Source organism: Gopherus evgoodei, chromosome 13 (genome assembly GCF_007399415.2).
Source record: "Gopherus evgoodei ecotype Sinaloan lineage chromosome 13, rGopEvg1_v1.p, whole genome shotgun sequence".
NCBI lineage: Eukaryota > Metazoa > Chordata > Testudines > Testudinidae > Gopherus > Gopherus evgoodei.
Genome location: NC_044334.1, coordinates 4,976,551 through 4,997,169, shown reverse-complemented (window position 1 = coordinate 4,997,169; position 20,619 = coordinate 4,976,551). Strand labels below are relative to the sequence as shown.

At 45.6% G+C, this 20,619-nt stretch overlaps 1 protein-coding gene across 8 annotated transcripts in view; it reads left to right on the top strand.

Moving 5' to 3' along the window:
• The window catches only part of RPH3A (rabphilin 3A), a 119,271-nt gene that overhangs the window by 68,085 nt on the left and 30,567 nt on the right, over positions 1-20,619 (top strand). For 6 of the 8 annotated variants that reach the window (XM_030583239.1, XM_030583234.1, XM_030583237.1 and 3 more), the window contains 7 exons: positions 5,227-5,347; positions 6,271-6,357; positions 7,612-7,777; positions 9,016-9,057; positions 11,285-11,323; positions 11,805-11,912; positions 14,536-14,697. In XM_030583239.1, coding sequence (XP_030439099.1) covers positions 5,227-5,347; positions 6,271-6,357; positions 7,612-7,777; positions 9,016-9,057; positions 11,285-11,323; positions 11,805-11,912; positions 14,536-14,697 — 725 coding nt within the window. The remainder of the gene's footprint in view (positions 1-5,226; positions 5,348-6,270; positions 6,358-7,611; positions 7,778-9,015; positions 9,058-11,284; positions 11,324-11,804; positions 11,913-14,535; positions 14,698-20,619) is intronic. The other 2 variants (XM_030583240.1, XM_030583241.1) reach the window with 2 other exon arrangements.

Sequence of the window (20,619 nt, the reverse complement as noted above, 5' to 3'; positions counted from 1 at the left end):
CAATGTTTTAGATTATGCAAACTGAAAGAATTAAAACCCTTGACATGAGTTTTCACCCCGTATGTTGGTGGTTTGCTTTTTGACAATGCAAAGAGACTGATCTGTTTCAGTTTTGCCGATAGTCATTTTCTAGAAATTCAGATTCAGGGTCCCCTGCTCTAGCTGCTGTACTCCCACTGTATGTATTGCAGATATGTGCTGTATAATAGACATTTTTTAAATATAAAACCCCCTATTGCCTCCTGCCCCTTAAAACTGGAAACTTTTCTATTAGTCTCAAGTACAGTGTAGTAAAAATCTAGGGTGAAACATTGAAGTGAATGGGAATTTTGCCATTGATTTCAATAGATTTCACTCCTGGTTTTTGAGATACCTGAATTGAGGGTCAAACTTGACCTGATAGTGTCCCTTTAATAAACACCCATAGAACAAAACTTCAGCATTTTGAACCTGAATCAAATCTAGAGAAGTCAGTGGAAAGACTCCCACTGATTTCAACCAGCTTTGGATCAGGCACTGTATGAACTGAAATAAAATGGCTTGGTTTTGGTACATACAATGTGTTTTCTATCTCTTGCTGCACTGTCAAGGCGTATTCCTTTGTCGAGTGCTTATGTATTCTCTGTGCAGTACGTGGAAAATGTCTAGCAGGTATTCTTGGGTTCCACTCTGTGAACAACCGGCAGTTAAAGGATGAAATTCATGGATCTCAGTAAGGTCTTTTCAGAGTTTGCCACATGTAAATTAGGGATCATATAGTTTTGTAAATTATCTGAAAGTGTGGTCTGTGTAACAGTCATAAACCTGAAACTGTCATAAGACATGGGGGAAGATGTCTTTTTTTTTTTTTTTTTTTTTAATGGATGCTGTTTTAGCTGCTTTGTCAGATTTGGGTCACGCTGCAATGGGAGTGTATAAAGCCCCCTGCGGGTTTGATTTTTTTTTTTCCTGAAATTCTCTCAAGTAAGGATCTCTTCCCCTGCCCCCTGCTTTGAATGGAATAAATAATGCATTTTAGATTCTGCTATTTTTAGCTAGCTGGTTTGTAAATTAACCAGTGGTACAGTTTACCACTCAAACCTTCTGTGGTGTTGTGTCTTTCCAGAGATTGTAAACTGCTGTTTCTGTTGTTGGTTTTTCAGAAGTTGCTAGTTGTGTCTCTTCACCTGCACAGTCAACAGATGGGTTTGCACAGTTGCAGTCTCTGGTGGGCTTTTTGCATTTTACTCAAAAGATTAACAATTGCAGCAAAGTAAAATATTTAATTTTTTTTCTTAGAAAAGTAAAGAAAGCATTAATACACTACATGTCATCCCCGAAAAAACACGGTCTTCATCCTGCATCCCTTTCACAGACAGAAACTAGAGCTGCTCAAAAATTTTTAGACAGAAGTTTTCCATAGAAAAATGCAGTTTTGTTTAGAATTGAAACATTTTATGGGGACATGTTGATTTTGATGAAACCTTTCAATAGGAAAAAGTCAAAATGCTTCATAGTGTTCTTTCATGGGGGGAGGGACAGCTCAGTGATTTGAGCATTGGCTTGCTAAACCCAGGGTTTTGAGTTCAATCCTTGAGGGGGCCACTTAGGGATCTGGGGCAAAAATCTGTCTGGGGACTGGCCCTGCTTTGAGCAGCACGTTGGACTAGATGACCTCCTGAGGTCCCTTCCAACCCTGATATTCTATAAGTCATTTAATGTCAGCGTTTTTATTTATTTCACTAATATGCACCATGTATAATATATAATATTTTAAATATGATATTAAAGCGGAAACAAAATGAATTGAAACACTATTCAAACAAAATGTTTTGAAGGCCCTGGATCCACAGTTTCAGAATTCTAGTTTGATGGGAGATTGAAGAATTTTGGCTTTTTGTTTCAAATTGGAATGATTTTTTTCTCCCTGAAATGTTGGAATTTCCCACAGAATGGAAATTCTGTTCTTGACCAACTCTGGAAGAAAAGTCCTCATGAGTTTTGACTAAGTTCCCAAGCAGGCTGTGACCCTTACTAGCAGTCACAGGTATTTAAGGAAATAGTATTGTCATTTTGAGAAACAGTATTATTTATTTGTCTAGAACTTTACATATTCTAAGTGCTCGACGAAGGTTAATCTTCATGGCCTCACTGACGGATAGGGACAGCAGTATTATCCTCACTTTCTTTGGGCTGGGGAAACTGAGGGAGAGAAATGATTGTCCAAGATCGCAGAGCAAGTCAATAGGATAGGAATGCCAGGATAAGAACTTACAACCTTTTGACCTGGTGCCCTTTGCTCAGTTAGACTGTGCTTCCTCCGACACAATGTCTCTGGTACCCTCACACCTCACCACTGCCTCTTGTTTCAATGAAGATAGAGTGGGTACATTTGGAGTAGAGTATTGCTATATACATTTTCCCCACCCCTCTCAGTTTGAGCGCTGGGCGCATGCTGATACAGTTTACGCAGCGTACACTGGTGTTTGCTAGCTGGGGAATAATTCAGAGCAATAAGATTATTTGATAAATTGACCGCAAATGGATGCTTTTTTTGCTTTAATTTTATTTGCCAAATACTTTATACTTCTTGGCCATAGCTGATTCCTCAGCAGTTTGTGAAAACTCAGCATTTCCAATGTGAGTTGTTTTGATTGGAAGTGTAAATCACATGGTGTATTTCTCATTCGCTGAATGGATTAACCTGGCTCTTAGACTGGGGGCCCACTGTGAATGCTTTCAGTTCCCAGTCTGAAGCTTGCTTTCCATGGATATTCTGCAATATTTACTGTCTGGGTGAACATTCCTGTTGCTAAACTCGTTTTCTAAAATACATGCGTAAAGCAAATGCAAAAGAGGGAACAATACATTCGAGGGGAACCTGTTTGAAAACCTGACAATATTTATTGGAGATACTGTCTAGCATTCACCTAGCTGTAACATTTCTCTGTCATGCTGTGTGTGCATTAAGAACGGCCACACTGTGTCAGACCAATGGGCCATCTAGCCCAGTAGCCTGTCTTCCTACAAAGCCCGGTGCCAGATGCTTCAGTGGGAATGGCAGAACAGGGCAGTTCTGAGTGATCCATCTCCTATAGTCTATTCCAGCTTCTGGCGGAGGTTTAGAGCAACCCAGAGAATGCGGTGTTGTCCTTGGCCACCTTGGCTAATTCCCATTGATGGACCTATCCTCTATGAACTTATCTAATTATTTTTTGAACTCAGTTATACCTCTGGTCTTCACTACATTCCCTGACTACAAGTTCTACAGGTTAACTGTGCGTTGTGTGAAGAAGCACTTTCTTTTGTTTCGTTTTGAATTGGCTGCCTATTAAGAGTATCTCGAGAGATTCCCATAATGTATTAGATTGGACACTAACAGCTGTAGATTTCTCAATATTTTCAGGTAAAATGATAGTGGAAAGTGACACATTTTCTTCAGGTTAATTACTTTTACATTTCCTAATTATGTTTTACTTCATTCAACCTACAGGATCTTTTTATCTTCACTTAGACTGTATGAGTCAGTATGGTTATGACTAGACTTGGAAGGATTAGATTTTTATTCATCTCACACACACACACACACACTCTCTGATAAAAATATTTCCATCAATAATAATTGAAATGTACAGATAAACAAAGAAATGCTGCTTGAGAATTTATGCAAGTTTGATTTTAATGATAGTTACTTTGTATATTTTGACATGTGATGTTCACAACTTATTTTAACAGTTACAAAGTTTTAACTTTACAAATATCAATATCGACTGTCATTAAATATTTATTGTCTGACTCCCATAATTTCCAGCAACTCTGAACATTTAAACAAATAAAGTTTAAAACCCATAATTTTGTGCACCGAGTCAATAAAAATAGGAAAAAATGCTTAAAAATAAACCTCAATATTATCCATTAAAATTATAAAAAGAATAAAAATTGAGTTCTGCCAGGCTAGTTATGATGCAACACTTGTCTTTAGGTTGAATGGTTACTGGATCATCTGGGACTTGGTCTGTTATGCAGTGCTGACAATGCAGAGCCTTTTGTGTGACTGTTACATTGAGGTCCCTTTTGACCAGCTTTGGGGTCTAATTCAGAGCCTGTGGAAGTGCATGGATGTCTTCCCATTGACTACAATGGGCTTTGGGTCAGGTCCTTGGTGGCCGTCCAGGATGGTGAAAGTTACAGATCCTGGGGTTTTTGGGAAAGAGAGAAAGGATGGCCAGTGTTTCATTTCCCTGTAACCTGATCCTGGTTTTGAATGGCTGTTGGTGCTCATGCTTAGCACCTGTAAGTATCTGACTCTCTGGCTATGGCTACATTACATCTTAAGTTGACATAAGTTATGTTGCTCAAGGATGTGACTAAGACACCCCTCGAGCGACATAACTTATGCCGACTTATCTCTGTCCACACCGGCACTTATGTCAGTGGGAGAGCTTGTCCTGCTGATAGCTGCTGCCACTCGTTGGGGATGGATTAATTAACTCATTGAGAGAACTTTCTCCTGTCAGCTTAGAGCAGCTACACAGAGAGTGTACGGCAGGGCAGCTGCATCACAACTTCCCTCTTCCTAGCACAAGAATGGGGGTCAGGGAAATATTTTCCTATTGTTTGAACAGCTTTATATCCCCTGAAATGGGAAGGATTCTCTCAAAGGTACAGCCAGAGGGCTGTACGCTCCAACAAGACCACTGGATTGTGATTGCCCAGAGAATGACATGGGAGGTAAGTGAGGTGTCTGCTCTCACCCCAAGAGGGTGATCTTGAGACATTAACCTTTGACAGTACCCATTCTTCTTTCTTCTCCTCCCAAACTCCTTATGCTGCTTCTTTCCTTCTAGTCTGCTTTTCCCTCCTAATTGACTCCTTGTTGGGTTAGTCTGAAGGAGGCTCTGCTACTGAGGGAAAACCTGATCAAAGAGGGAAGGTCATACATATCTTTGCCCGATCTAAAGGAAGAGTCTTTGTCATGTTAGTGGCTGCTAGGGCATTACTAATGGAAATATATCTGTTAACTAGCAGTGTTACTCAACCGTTTGATACCAGGACCGCTGCTTTCCTAAACTGTGTCAGGGCGATCTCTTGGACCGGCACTGGTCCTTGGACTGTTAGTTGAGAAACAATGAACTAAAGGGCTAAAATAAGTATCTGTGGTGTCCAGCAGAACCGGGCACGCCAACACCACTCTCCTATCTCTTGCACTGTCTGTCTTTGTGCTACCATATCATGTTCTGTGTGCAGGCGTCTCATGAACCGTTTGGAGGACATGCGCAAGAATGTGGCTGGCGATGGGGTCAATCGCTGCATCCTGTGCGGAGAACAGCTGGGATCAGCTTGTGTCGTGTGTGAGGACTGCAAAAAGGTGAGACCTCACCTAGGCTGAGCTTGAGAACAGCAGATAATACTGATGGTACAATTTTCAGATTGTGTATTCAGGGACTCGGGGGTTCCACTCTGGCTCTGACATCGACTCCCTTGAGCCAATCGCACAGGATGAGATTTTTGAAAGCCGAGTCGGGGATTTAAATATACGGCTCCCATTAGTTTTAATGGAAGATGTATGTCTAAATGAGATCTGGTGGAATAAATTTTTTTTTTTTTTTTTTTTGTTCACTTGCAGTGCCGAAAAAATGAAAATACATTTGTTTTGGGTAGAGCAAAGTGTTGAGTTTTTCATTTAGGTTTTGAGTTTTTTTTTTCAGGTTTTTAATTTTAAAAAAAATATAATTGAAGTTTCAGAACAAAAAGTCGCTTTGAATCAAGACATTTCAGAAAATATTTCCCAGCTTTAGTCTGAATCTGTTGGTCAGCTTTGCAAATCTCAACCTTAAACTTTGTCTCAATGAAATGAACCTACCTCCGCATGGCTTTGTGGGAGTTCGTGAGAAATCATTTTTAAACCATTTTGAATGTGACACGTGCCATATTAAATGTCAAGTGTAATTATTATCACTAAATCTGAAATGATGTCCCTCGGTTGCACATTGACATAGCAGAACATATGCTGTGCAAAATGTCCTCCTGTTTTGGACACACTCTAACGCCCTATCACAGCCCGGTGAGCAGTGCTGGCAGAGTCTCAGTCTTAACTTTTTGAATTTCCTTGATCATTTATTTTCATACCTTTGAAATCAAACCCAAACACACTCTTAGGGTGAATGACTGTGAATCTTTTACTACAGCAGGAGTCAGTTATTGTTCCGCACAAGGCCTTTCTGGCAATGCTCTGTTGCAGCGATTTAGTGTCAGGTTGTGCCATAAACTTGTGCTTTGTTTTGTTGGTAGAATGTCTGCACAAAGTGTGGCGTCGAGGCGACCAACAGCCGCCCTCATTCCATCTGGTTGTGCAAGATCTGCAGCGAGCAGAGAGAGGTTAGTGCAATGCTCCTGGCTGGTTTTACTTCCTCTTTGCTGCTGCTGAGATGCTTTATTAAACCCTGTGTCTGGGATGTCCTGCCGGTTAGTGGTTCCAGAATCGGTAGCGGTTTTAAGTCAGAGCTTTAACGGTAGTTGTCCTAAACATTTCTTGATATTAAACATCCTGCCACATGGAGCATTATATAAGGGACTGGCTGCATGCTCGTACAATATTAATTCTGAGTAGGCTTGTCCCAAGAATCCCGGAAGGAACTATGTTAATTAGATATAGGGCCAACTTCTTTACCAAGCCATTCAATCTTTTAAATCTCTCTCTCTCTTCCTTCTGCCCCAATTCTCTACCCTCACTCCGTGGACAAACTCCCACTGACAGATGAACAGCTCCTAGTTAGCTGGACACTCTTGGTATAGATAGGGGCAATTTTTTTTTTTAATGAAAAGCAGATTGAACAAGATGTGTTTCCCCCTAAGAAAATTAACCACTTTTGCATGTAATGATCATCTGTTCTGGAGAGGGTTTCATGGTCATCAGCCCTGTCAGTTGGCTTGCCCTGTGCTTTTGTACTATGCTCACAAATTGAGAGACTAGGTTACTTGGAGACTTTCCCTTTCTTACAGGTTGCTTTCAAGCGCTGTGGATGTATATGTTCTGTAATATGGTATCTGTTCAAAGAGAGGTGAAGTTTGGAGCCTTGGTACTCCATGTGTCTGCTGAGTCTGGAATACAAGGACCCAATTCATGGCGCCTGGTCAGGTCATTTGCCCCAGTGCCAAGTGGGCGTAAGGTGCTGCCATTTTGGGCTGGCAAGGTTCTGCACTCACTTTGCACTGGTGTATGTGATACACCATTCACCATGGCCGTGCCTATTATGCAATCACTCAGCATGCTTGTGAGTTGGAGAATGAGTCAAAAAACTGCTGTGTGCAAAAAGATAGAATCATTTGTTCAAGCAGGCTGGAGAGTTAATTCCAGGCTGGCTATCAGGCGGCTCCACCCACCATCGCTTTGGGTACCATGCTCATCATTTCAATAAACAAGGTGATAAGCATCAAACAAGCTCTCAAAGGCTGATCTGCCCAGCCAGAGTGTAGCTGTGGGGCAGCTGCTGAGAGCTGATTTGACCCTTGAATGTGGGTCACATCCCACCTTGTTTAATAAATGGATGCTCTTGTGGACAAAGCGCTGGCATGTTCAGGAGAGCGAGAACCTCCCTCTGAACCTTCCTTGTGCTCTGCCTCTTTTCCCAGGTGTGGAAGCGTTCGGGGGCCTGGTTTTTCAAGGGCATGACCAAGCAAGTGCTGCCTCAGCCAATGCCCGTCACCAAGAACAAGCCGTCGCAAGTCCCCGGGGAACCTGCCTCCTTGGGGGAACCTGCTCAGGACCCGAAACTTCACTCTCGCACGCTGAGCCGAGGTAGGGGGTGGATTTCTGTCTCTAACGCAGCCGGAGGGAGTGGTGGAGTGGCTCATGGCAGTAGAGCGCAGTATCTGGTAGTGATAGTTCGGAAGATCCATCCCTATGTGAACGCACGTTGACAGTAAAATACCCAGTTGTTTTATTGCTGGTAGTTTGTCCTTTTTATTTTTTTCCTGGGGTAGCTGGGTGGCCCCATCCCCTAATCCTCAAGGCTCAGCCCTTGTGCCCCTTCTATCTAGAAGATCTCCCAAGGCCCTGGGTAGCTTTTTAAAGGTTCTCTAACCTAAGCCCCACCCACGCTTGCGGTAAGTACCAAAGTGTGCCCTGTGCAGGGAGACAAAGTCATTGAGATGATTGCAGGGAAAGTGGATTAATGTGAAACCTTGGTACCGCAGCAATTGAAATAAGAAATCTCAACAGAACAATTTTGGCCCCTTATGGATTCAATTAAAACGATCAGTGGGCTGCAGTGCCCTTTAGAATGACAGGCGTGTTCACACAGTAAACCAGCAGCCTGGTTGGTACTCTCTAGAGTAAGCCTTGGATTTTGATTTTGGTCTGGAGATAAAGGAGAACAACTCCGTCCACCCCCTTGTCCAAAAGCTTCCACTAACCTAATCACATGCATCTAATCAGCTGGGAAGATCTCTGCTTAATTCCAGTGTGGAGTGAAACAGGGAAGGGAGCCTCAATCCTGAGTTCAAATCCCAATCAGTAAAATCTCTTGGGGAAGCACAGTTAAATTCTTCCAGTAGGCGACCTCCATTTGGTGGGATGTCCTGGAGCTCCAGGATCCCATAATTGTCTGTTCATTGAAGATTGAGGCTGAGGCATCCTACTTTAGTTTATTCCTCAAGTGATTAAGACAAGGCTTCATTGTCTTCCATGCCCAGTTCTGATCCTGGCCATGTTCAGAAGCCCTGCATCTCGCCTGTTTCTCCCAGCTTTCTGTAACGGTTGGCTCAGCTTCTTCTACCTAGTCCCCTCTTCCCTTTAAATTCACGATGCTGAGGGTACTGTAGGATATTAACTCCCTGTGAGTGGAGATTGGTTTTGCCTTAATCTAAGCCATACATCCCTGTCCCAGGATGATGAACACGCACTTATGCTTCAAGCTAACAGCTGCATTGGCTAGGAGGACAGCACTACAGTGCGCATTGCGGATCTCCTCCTCTTTTCATCTTGGTGTGAGTGTTCGCTCCATTCACTGATTGCTCTTTGTTTGTGCTGCTCAGGCCATACTGAGGCTGGAGCCCCTGCCGAACAGGACTCTTATGGTAAGAGTGCTGGCTTTCAAACCTCTACCAGGCTGCTCTAGTGCGTCTGCTAAATGTGCCTGCCTGCTAATGCTCAGGGACATGCAGCAGCCAGGTTTCTCCCCCACCCCTCCGTAATCCATCAACAAGGCCAGTAAGTGCATGAAAGCTTTTGATTACATTTAATTTCCTCTTCAGTTTTTCCTTTGTAATTTATAAACAGGTGTGTGTGTGTGTGGGGGGGAAGGGTGATGACTTTAGAGAATGCTTCCCATGTGATGGAAGAGGCTCATTCACCCAGAGAGATGACCAGTGCCTTCCTGCTGAGCAATGATGCCTGTGGCATCTGGCTTAGAGGTGCTCGCCTCCTGTTTCCCACGTTCCTCTTATGTGCTTCCACTTCTCCATTCTGAAGAATGTCTTCCGACAGCCTACCCCTCTCTGTAGCAAGAATTCAGAGCTCTTGCTAGCTTCTTTAATCTTCCCTCTCTTCTTGTGACCGCCCTCATGTCCCAAAATGACTCACTCATTCGTGGCTGGACTTGCAGTCACACGGGGACCATAGCAAAACAATGCTGTTCATGAGATTGTGTAAATATCGGCTTGAAAACCTGCTGCCAGGTGACCAACTGGAATGTTTCTGTTGATTTCAGTGGGAGTTGGCTTATGCTGCTTGTGAGTTTTTATCTGGAACTTCTTAGGATTCTATCCAAAGCTATGGTTAGAGGTGGGTCAGCTGCAAAATTCAGGTCCAAATTTCAAGCTCCCAAAATCAGGTTGTGTTTGGAGTTGGTTTTCTGGATTGGTCCCATATTGGATTTATGGGTTTTTGAAGCCAGAAAGGACCCCTGTGATCACTGAGCCTGACCTCCTACATAACACAAGTCATAATAGAATCTCCACTGTTTTCTTGTCATTAATCAATTACAAATATTAAGTCCTTTCTGAGGTGGTTATTTTTATCCAGGGGTTCCAGCTAGCTCTGTAATGTAATTGTGGGAAGCCTTTCACATAACAGGATATTTTTACACCGACATCATCCATTTCACAGGAATTTAGTTATTTTGGGCCACTCCCACCTCCTGTCCATTTCTCAGTTGAAATGTTGTAATTGAAAGAGCCGAGCTGTATCTGTAGGGGGTGTTTCCTGACATGGATTCACATGCTCCTCATTGTATTTTCAGGTTATTTAATGAGTCACACAACCCCTCCCCCAAAACCCTTCATGTGAGAGAAACTTTAGAGAGGGGCAGCTGACGATTACACCTCGTTAAAGAGACTGAGACCACAACCCTAGAATGGCAACTTCTGCTCCTGATGTGGGTTCCCTCTATGGCCTTGAAAACTCACCCAATATAACCTACACTAGCATTGAGTGGGAAGCTGGACCCTGTTAGTACCTGGTCCACAAAGAGGATACGAGCTTACTACAGCTTCCAGCTAGAAGAGCTGCCTGTTGGGAGCACTGAAAATCCTGGCTTCTCGCCGAACCTGGAGGGTGGGTTAGCCTTACTTTTCTCATGATGGTGAAGGAGGAGGCTGCTAATTAAGTACTCAAGGGGGGTGGGTATGAATAAATAAATGAATGTAAAGCACTTTGAAGGTGAAGTGTGCTCTGCAAATGCTAGGTGGTATTATTCGAGGGGCAGCATTGTTACTCCCATCTGTCCTATCAGTTGGGTTACAGTCACTTCCTTAACACCTTTCCTGGCAGGGTGGTTCAAGATTATTTTTACCCTGATTTTTAACCTGGCCTTATAGCAGGCAGCCCCTGGCTTCTGTGCAGAGGTGGGATGAAACCTGCTTTCATTGGGTCTGGACTGAGGTTCCTTGGGGACCCTTACCTGGACTGGGGAGAGCCAGGGTCACAGTGTGCGGCATTCTCTCTGTACTCTTGTGCATGGCTGGTGGGCAGCGAGGGGTGGTGCGTGGTCTCAAGCTCAGTTCGCCTGCCTGGCTGTGAGCTGCCATCACCAGCTCGGCCTATATATTTGGAATCGTGACCCCATGATTAAAATCTGAATCACAGTGTAAATCCCATAGAATTACCTGACCCCCCCCCCCGTTTAATGCCAGGCACATTGAGGCTGTCAGAATAACGATTAGTCTGCTGGTTACTTTGTCGTCAGAGCAGCAGAGTGTCACTGATCAGTATGGCTCTTGCAGCCTGAGGTCTGGCCAGCAGTACAAAAACAGAACCCCCAGCCTCATGTTGCTGCAAACGTTCACCTTTTCCATTTCCTTTCAGGTGGCCCTGAGGAGAAGAGGGGAGTGGGCAGGAAACCAGGTTTGTTTCTAAGCTATGGATGCCTTTTCCCCCTTCCTTAATAAAGGATTTCTTCCCTCAATTTATTCCGGAGCCAGAATTTGCTGGGGCAGATGCCCAACTGCCTTCAATAACTTGGAAGTTTTGATTATTAGTTAGCGAAGCCATGTTTAATTTCCAAGTGCATACACAATATTCTGACAAAGCCATGGCTACCTAGGGCTTTAGCCTCTGTAGCACACAGTGGCCACTCAGCATTCCACAATGATAGCAGAATAGCACCCAGACTCCAACACCGCAGGCCCTGCCACATGCACTAAAGGAGAATCTCCATTTGCCATTAGCAATATAGGGCTTATGACTTACACTTGAGCAATTCTGTTTCCATCCAGTAGAAGGCAGAAGTGCATATGCACACAGTAGCTTGTTGATTTGCACAGTATTGCAGTTTGCTTTTGGGTTTTGTGTCTGTTTTAATCCAAGTCTGTTTTTGTTTGCTTAGTCAAATCCCGCGACCCCAGCCACGATTCTGAACGTGGCTATAGTTCTGAAGAAGAGAATCCTGCTGCCTCCAGGGGAAGGAAAGGGATGAGACAAAGGCCAGAAGCAGGTAAAGATTTGCTAGCTTGGCTGAGAGTAGTGACTAATGAAAGGAGGATCGGGATTCTGTACAATGGTTCTGGTGGCTCTTGATGGGCCAGAGAACACCCTGTGCTGGCTGTGACACGTCCTGTTGGCAGTGTGCCTCCAGGTGCCTCAGTCCAAGCCTGAACGGGAATTCAGGTGCTAAAGTTTCTCTGAATGGAAAGCAGAGAGAGGCTGGCTGCCGCCGCCCCCAGCTTTCGCTCAGGAAATCTGGCAAGGCAACATCCTGAGCAACATTACAGCTTTACGTGCACTCTCCGCCCCCAGCACTGACGCATGCAGTTGACTCTGGGGAGTTGATTTGGCTCGAGGAAAGCTTGGACCTGGATGTAAGCAGATGCACTTGCTTAGGAGTCTCACCTGTTAATGCCAGGGCTGAATCTTTCCTGGCCTGATTGTCCCAGGTAATGAGCACCTGCTGCTCCCACTGAACTCAGATGGTGTTGCGGGTTCTAGGCTCGAATGAAAACCAGGCCTTTAGACTCTTCTCCATACTGAGGAAAAATTCACCTCTATGCAGATGGCTAGCGCAGCACTCACACACCGCTCAAGTCCCCTCAGCCTCAGATTTTTAGTTGCCTTGACACCCAAAACTGGAGGCCGCCACAATCCGAGGCTGAGGGGAAGGCCTAGGTCTTTTGCTGGGACCTCTGCCCAGGGGTGGATTTCACCCACTGAGAGCAGCCCTGTGGGCGGGGAGGGGTTCCTAGCATGCAGCTGGTTTAAGCAACACACTAGCGCACAGCCAAACCCTGCTGCAAAATCTTTTCTGTGTACAATGATTGGGGACAGTCACCCTGTTTAAATATGGCTGCCGCTTGCACATTTCTTCCCCCAATGTAGGCCGGGTCTTTAACTGACCTTTAAACCATTATTGCGTGTGACTGTTTATCACTATTTAACCAGGCTGCTCTTGGTTATCAGGGCCCTCATAGTGCGCCAATGACTTTCCCAGGGCTGCCTTTTGTATATATCTCGGCTGTTCTGCAGAGACAAGGCTCCTGATGTGAGAGGCACATTTTTTCCCCACATTAACTCTCTCTGCACTTACATAGCCGTCCCCCACCTGTTGCTATACACACTCTCTTGGTGCGCAGTGACCTTGAGAATTCCTCCAAGGGTAAAGATACCATTTATGTCATAAGAAAGATTTATACCTGGCATCTTCAGCACAAGCCAGGTAAGTGCTGAGACCTTTTGCATTCCAGCTGGGGATTGCAATTTATCAACAAGGGGAGACCAGAATCACTAATCAGCATGGCTGTAATTTATCTGTTCAAACTGCTGGCAGCAGATGAATGTAAATAAAGACAAAGACCGTGATCGTGGTTGTCTCAAAGGGGAGGTGATAGAATATAGGGCACAGTAAAGCTGTCATTTCGTTAGTGAGCACGTGATGTTAACATAAAGGGAAAAGTCTCCAGCATGGGCTTCAGCTTAGCCCTATGGTCCCTGCACATAGAACCCGACCTCCCAAAGGCATTTCCCCCTCTGTCTCCCAAGCATCCACTCTTACAAGCCTCCCCCGAGCAGCTGAGCTGAGGATAATCCATTGCTCAGTAGGACCTGTTAGTGTCCCTGCATGGCATAACATACCCTGAATATTGCAAAATACCCAGTCATACATGTGCCTGTTTAGAAGACTCCCTGGGCTTGGTCATGCATCCTTACAGGTATTTCATCCCAATGCATTGCTGTCAAACAGTGTTTTGTGCATTTATGCTTGTAATTGTGGTTTGGTGCAAACAGCTGACATGCCAGATTCACAGCTGGCATAAGCAGGAGCAACTCCTTCCCCCAGCTGTCACAAAGCGTAAAGCGAACTGCATGCGAAGGAGCAGGACTGCAGCCCTTGGCTAGAGATGACAGGCTTCGCTTGAGATGACAACGAGCATAGCTAGAATCTGCTGAGAAGTTGTTTCTTTCCAGATCTGCCTAACGAAATGGTTCGATTGGAGACATGTGGCGAAGCCATTTGCTTGGATCTATTGGATGAATCCAGCCAGTCTCAAACATTTCATGTCATTGAGTTTCACCCTACTGTGAAACGAAATGAGTCCTGTGTCATTTTGTTCTTCAAAAGCGTGCTCTCTGCCAGCCACCTTTGCTCTGGCTGTTGCTAACAGCCGCTGGTTTTCTTGGCTGGCTTTGGTGGCTTGATTGATCAAATTTGTGTGATTCCAAGAAACCAATATCATCTAGCTAGGGATAGCTGGCTATTGTAAGCAGGCCACTGCACATCCCCTCTGGCCTAATCCTTCATTCCCATTGTCCTTCTACTCTAGGTGGCTAATGCTAGCACATTTCTTCTCCCTCCCCTCAGTTTTCCTCTCTGCCCTTTCCCATCTTTCCCTCCCTTGCTGTGACATGTGCTTGTGGCAGAAGAAGTGATAAAGCTGGAAGCTGCCCTTCCACAAAGCAACGTTAGCTTCATAAACATGATTGTTATGGGCAATAAAAAATCCCCAGGTCTGACGACGTTCCCAGAGTTCCATTTGGGGTGATTGTGATACATGTAAATGGGATGGATTTATAACTGTGATCGAGAAAAGCCAACCTCCCTGCTGCTGTTGTTGCTGTGCTTTCAGGCAGTGAACCAACAGCTGCTGCTTCTGGCCGGGGAAGCTACCCACCTCCTAGCCGCAAACCGTCTGAGGTCAGAATGGCTCCAAGTGGCAGCGAGTTTGCTGGCAGGGTTGCTGAGAACTGGGAGTACGCAGCGGAAAGTGAAGTCAACCGGAGCCCTGGAAGTGAGAGAAAGCAATGAAAAGTCTACTGTGAGGGCAGTTGGGTGTCAGGGGGAGAGGGGAGGGTGGAAAGATGGGAGTGGGTTCCTGGTCCTGCCTGCAGGCTATAGGGTTGTGTAGGATCGTGTGCGATCGGTGTCGGTTTGGAAAGAGCCAGCCTGGAATGAAGTGGGGTAAGTTGTGCTTCTCTGTCCTATAGGGAACAGCCTGCTTTGTCCAGACTGATCCTCCAGAGCTTCCTCCTAGCTGGCAAGCAGGACCCTTATCCCTCCCCTTAAAGTGAGAGCAACCAACACAAGCCTCAATACACCACACTTAGACTGAATGCTGCTGCAGACCAAATAAATCTGGCTCTGAATGTGGCTGGGTTTCTGGACAAGCCCAAGCCCAACACTCCCTTCAGCTTCAGGAGGCTTGAAGCCCAGAGCCCAGTCAGGCTCATCGGATTTGAATAACGAGATCAGCCTGTGTCCCCCCGTCCCCCGCCCCGAAGGAGCTCTGGTCCCAGTCACTGATGCTGGGCAGACACAGAATTACTCTTTTATTTTCCCCCTCAACACTGACATGATTTCCCTTCTTCACTTTCTCAGCGTGAGGGAGAACGGGGAGCACGCCAGAAATCATTTCCAGGGCTGCTCAGCTGAATTTGCTCTGGCCGTGCCAGTGCCCCCTACTGAGTTTTGCTACCCAGGAATGTTTGTAGGAGTGAGATTGACTGACTGGCACAACTAATCACCAAAAGCTACATTCAGAACTGACCATGCAAGAAGTGAATCTGCTTTCACGGAGCTGTGCTCATGTAGGAGGGGCTTGCACACTCACCCCCTCCTTGAAGAGAAATAGCACCATTGTTTGCCTGGGTCTGTCTGAGCTGCTCCCTTTAAGCATAAACAGAGGAGAGATCCTGCTGTCATTATTTACGCCAGACTCCCACAGAATTCCTCGTGAGCTGGGTTTTTTAATTTATCCTCAGTACTTAATCTTGAGGTAGGTCAAAATTCTACAGATGAGGAAACTGAGGTACAAAGGTCAGGGGTCTTGTCCAAGCTCCTGCAGTTAGTACGTGGACCAGACTTTGCACCCAAAGATTCCTGGGACCCAGTCTTTCCGTTATGCCACCATGCTGAATGTGTCAATCTCTCTTGCCTTTCTCATGCTGGTGTGTGTGAGGTGTATCTTTTTGTGTATGTGTGTGTGTTTAATATGAATTATATATGTATAATGTGTAGGGAGTATGTATAATACATGTTAGCGTGGTTGTGTGTGTATATACACACACACGGATGTGAGGTATATTCTTTTGCCCTTATATCAAACCTAACCTCCTCTTCCACAATCCTACCCAACCATATTAAATATCTAGGGGGTGCTGTATAAAGTAGGATGCTGTGATACAAGATTGTGACGTTTTGTTCTAGTCCCTGCTCTGTGGCAGATTCACTGTAGACCTGACCCTACTGGGAAGCTTTTCTATTGACTTCAGTGAGGCCCCAAGTGCCTCGAGCAAGCCACTTGTTGTTATTTATTTAACATCTATATTGCAGTAGTACCTAGAGACCCGACTAAGTCAGGGCCCCATTTCTCCATGTCCGCATCTGTGAAATGGAGATATCTCCCTAACCCGCAGAGGGTGGGGTTGAGAGGCTGTGTGTGTGTATTTGCAAAGTGCTTTGAGATCCCCAGGGAAAAGGTGCTATGTACCCAGCATTTTTATTGTTATAAAAATAGATTAAATGCAAGATAATTGTTACCTTTGGAGAATTCAGACAGTTTCCCAAACATGTCTCCTCTTCCACGGTGAGGCGGACAGGTGCCGAGTGATCCCCGTCGTAACACACTGATGCTGCATGTGACTCTCCGTGTGGTAATTTCAAAGCTTCATTGATGAAGGCCGCTGCATTGATTCTGCTCGGTGTCACTTGTTCCATGAAAATTTAATGGGCCTCAAGCTATTGTAAATTGTTCGGATAAAAACTGACGACTGACAGCTTATGCCAGAGTTTGCCGAGGACACAATTCTCCCTAGGGGGCGTTGTAGGTTGACAGGCAACTTCAGAGATGGCCTTTCAGCTGGGAGCTGAGCTGGCAAATTTATTTCTTGAGCTGAACGCCACTGGAAAAAATCCAAGTTCTCTTTAATTCCTTGGCTATAAAAGGAATACTTAATAGCAAACTGCTGGAGATACTAATCATGTAATTCCCTTGCCTGATGCCAGATGGAGTCTGTGCTTGCAATTTCATGTTCCTGTCAATAACAGCGGTACAGTGGACTGAATATTAAGGGTGTCTGTCAGCTTGCGGGTCATGCAGGAGCCCTCAGGGCCCCTGAGCTGTACTTTCCTAGTTTATCTCATCCACCATAATCTCTATTTTAACAGTACAGCCTGGCAGTAGTTCTCTTGTTTAATCCAATCCATATGTATGTGTAGTGGAGATTGAGGCAGCAGTTCTGTTATCTTACAGTTACTTGTAGTGAATCAGTGTAATCGGTCTGCCAGCAGAGTTCATTGTCATACATGCTGGGCTAACCTGGTGCAGTAGGTTGGAAGGACTGCATCGCGAAACTTTATAAAGATTTTCCCCGGTGCACCCACATAGTGAGGTCTGAGTGAATACTGCATAAAATGTCCTGTGAACAAGGTTTGCAGCTGAATTCAGCTCAGCCGTGCTTTAAACAAGTGCTTAAATCCTTCCCTGTTCCAGAAAGCAGTGGGGCCTAAGCATGTGCTTAAAGTTAAACATAAACTAATGCTTTCTGGAATAGGGATGCTTTCCTGACACACTCATCCATTCAGAGGGAAGAAACAATAGCATGTGACTCACTTCATTCCCACTCAGCACAGCTTGAATGGTGAATCTTTGTTGAGGATTTTTTTGCTCTAGTCTCTACCCAGGTTAAAATCAGTTTAAAAAAAAAAAAAAAAGAGAATGCATTTGAGTTAGTTGCGACCTGCTCATGAACACTGTGTGAGCTGAAGAAGTGAGTTCGTTGAATAACTTATTTGTTGCAAATAATTTGCTCAGCTCTATGTATGGCATCTCACATTAAAGTGGAGATAAAAATTGCTTTGGAAAACACAGTGCACCCTTCAGGATGTGGCGTGTAACTGATCTTGTGGCAATATGTGGCTGAGAAGGACTTGAAGGCAGGAACTGCCGGGCTGGATCAGACCCAGGAACCACCTAGTCCAGTATATTGTCGCTGATAGTGGCCAGTAACAGATAAAGGTGGAAGCATGGCTTGCTTTGTGTGCCTGTTCAAATGATTCTCAGTGCACGTACGTATTGATGGGGCACTAGACATCGTCTAAAGTGAATGGGTTGTGGGTTTGATCTTGCAAGGTGCTGAATTCCCTTCACCCCGCAGCAGCTTGCAGGATTAGGTCCTAGGGCTGCTTGTCCACCAGGCTGTTGTTCAAAATGAGCTGGAGCAGCCCGCCATTGTATTCAGTTTTATGGGGCACAGTTTTTCTCCCTCCCTGTGACAAAGAGGAGCACCTGTTATCACATCCTGTAAGGTCATAACTGCCTATAAATATAACTTCCCAGAGGCCATGCTGATCTGGCTTTGCTTGATCAGCCTCCGCTGGTAGCAGTCACTGAAAAACTCTGCTTCACCTTCTTGGCGCTTGCATTCGTGTATAATGTGACCGTGTTAGCTCCAGTCAGTGGTGTGGACGCTCGGTAGCTTTTCTGCTCTGATCCCTGTGGGGACTGCCCCAAACCTTCACCTCTTCCTGCCCTCCTTACACCTGGTTGCTGGAGAGGGGCAAGAGGCCAGCTTGTACTCAGAGGTTACCTAACCCACAGAAATGAAGGGGTAGGTGATTGAAACCAGTTCTGAGACCTGTCAGGCTCTGGGATCAATGGAAGTTTTCATAACAGTGGGTGTTTAAGACGTTATACCTTGTAACAAGGCTCCTAATCAGTTTCTGTTCTTCACTCCATGCTTCCCACACATACCAGTGTCCCACATATATCTCCTCCTTATTTCATTTCTGCTAAATAGAGCTCAGCAAGTTGCTCTCCCCTTTGAGCGAAATCTCTTGTTTCTTGCCTTCTGGATAGTGTCTGGCTGCAGCAGCTCCTCTCCCCTGCGCTCTGCAGCCCTCCTGTGAACAACGTGATTTTCCTGTGTCACATAGGTATCAAGAGGCTTTAATTACCTCAGCCTCTCTCATCTGAAATGTTTCAGGCTAGGCCCCCGGTTCCGTGACTGACTGGACTGAAAGGCCCTGAAGTGGGCCTAGTTCTGCTGTGTCATGGTTAAGGCTACGATTTTGTCGCAGAGGTTGCTGGAAGTCACAGATTCCATGACTTCCAGAGACCTCTGTGACTTCAGCTTGTGGTGTCTAGGGAACTGTGGGGTACCGGGGACCCCCCAAACTCTGAGCCACCGTGGGCATCTGGGGGACTCTGCAGCTCCCAGCCTCTGTGGGCAGCAGGGCCTCAGAGTGCTCCAAGCTACCGGGGTAGCAGGGCCTCTGGGAGCTGCAGCAGGCACGGCTCCCGGTGGGTGGGTGGCGGCCCCCTCAGCTCCGGGCAGCAGTCTATCCGAGCCACAGGGAGTGGGGGAACCCTGCAGCTCTGAGCTGTCCCCCCCGCGGGCGGTGTGGAGACCCTGCAGCTCCCCATTTTGTCATGCATATTTTTAGTAAATGTCCTGGATGGGTCTTCTGTGAATTTTCTTTATTGCCCTTGACCTGTCTGGGACTTTTACTAAAAATACGCGTGACAAAATCTTAGCCTTAGTCATGGTGGCTGGGGCAACACCTGGAGCTGTGCACAGGGCAGGCTGTTAGAATATGTGATTCTATTGGACAAAGCCCTCTTCTTTCCTTTAAAGGGGGAAAACAGTGATGTGCACAGCTGTGGAGACTTGTGCAGTGGTGACCAGAGAGCATCTATCAGTGCCCCTGGCAGTGGGGGATTGGGAGTAGACTGGCTCCACCCAACCCCTATGGAGCATCCCTGTTCAAAGTCCCTTTTCTTTGGCTTTTGGGGGATGGTGGTTCTGCCCTTCGTGAATAGCTTAATCCCTATGGGAATAAACTCCACACTCTTTGTTGGCCACAAAGTCCATCTCCTTCATCGTATTCTCACGTCCATCCCTCTCTGTTGCCCAGCGTTTTTTGTACACAAGAAGCACAAAGTGGAGTGAGCCGTTTCGCTGGGTGGATAAATGGATGTTAAGTGCATGCAGTACACACTGGCTTGTTTCACTGTATATAGCAATAGGGTATCTCATTAAAGCCATGCTTCCTGAGCACAGCTGGTTTTAAAAGAACTGCGCATGGAACTAGCATTGAAACAGCGGCAAAAAGAAATGAGTGAAGTCAACTGTGTGTTATTGACACAGGCAAAGAATATCCGAGAAGAACCGGGAAAATAGTAGCATCTAATAATAATAAAACTGGGCTCTGATATAGCGCTTTTCATTGGTAGAACTCCAAGTGAGTTACAAAGGAGGTCAGCATCATTATCCCTATTTTACAGATGGAGAAACTGAGGCACAAAGCAGTGAAGTGACTTGCTCAAGCTCACCCAGCAGGCCGGTGGTGGAGCCAAATTGCTTCACTGCCAGTGCTCTATCCACAGGGCCACACATCCCCTGTAGTGTCGTTAGGTAATGCTGCCTTTCATCTGGCTGTTGGAGACCAGAAATCTCTGTTTTAACCCTGTCTTGGCCACGCTGTCGTTGGGTTATTCTTCTAACATTCTCCACTGTTGCTAGCCCCCGTGGAAGTGCTGGTATGACTGGGCTCTGGGGGCTGCTGGTGTGTTTGATCATCATGTTACTAAGCCTGTTCTGAACTGGGCTAGACGCAGAGTTTAAAACAGCCACTGGCCCACACTAGTCTGTTCCCCTTGCTGCCACCAATAGGGCTGCAATGGTAGTAGCAGAGGTGAGAAATTTGGGGAAAA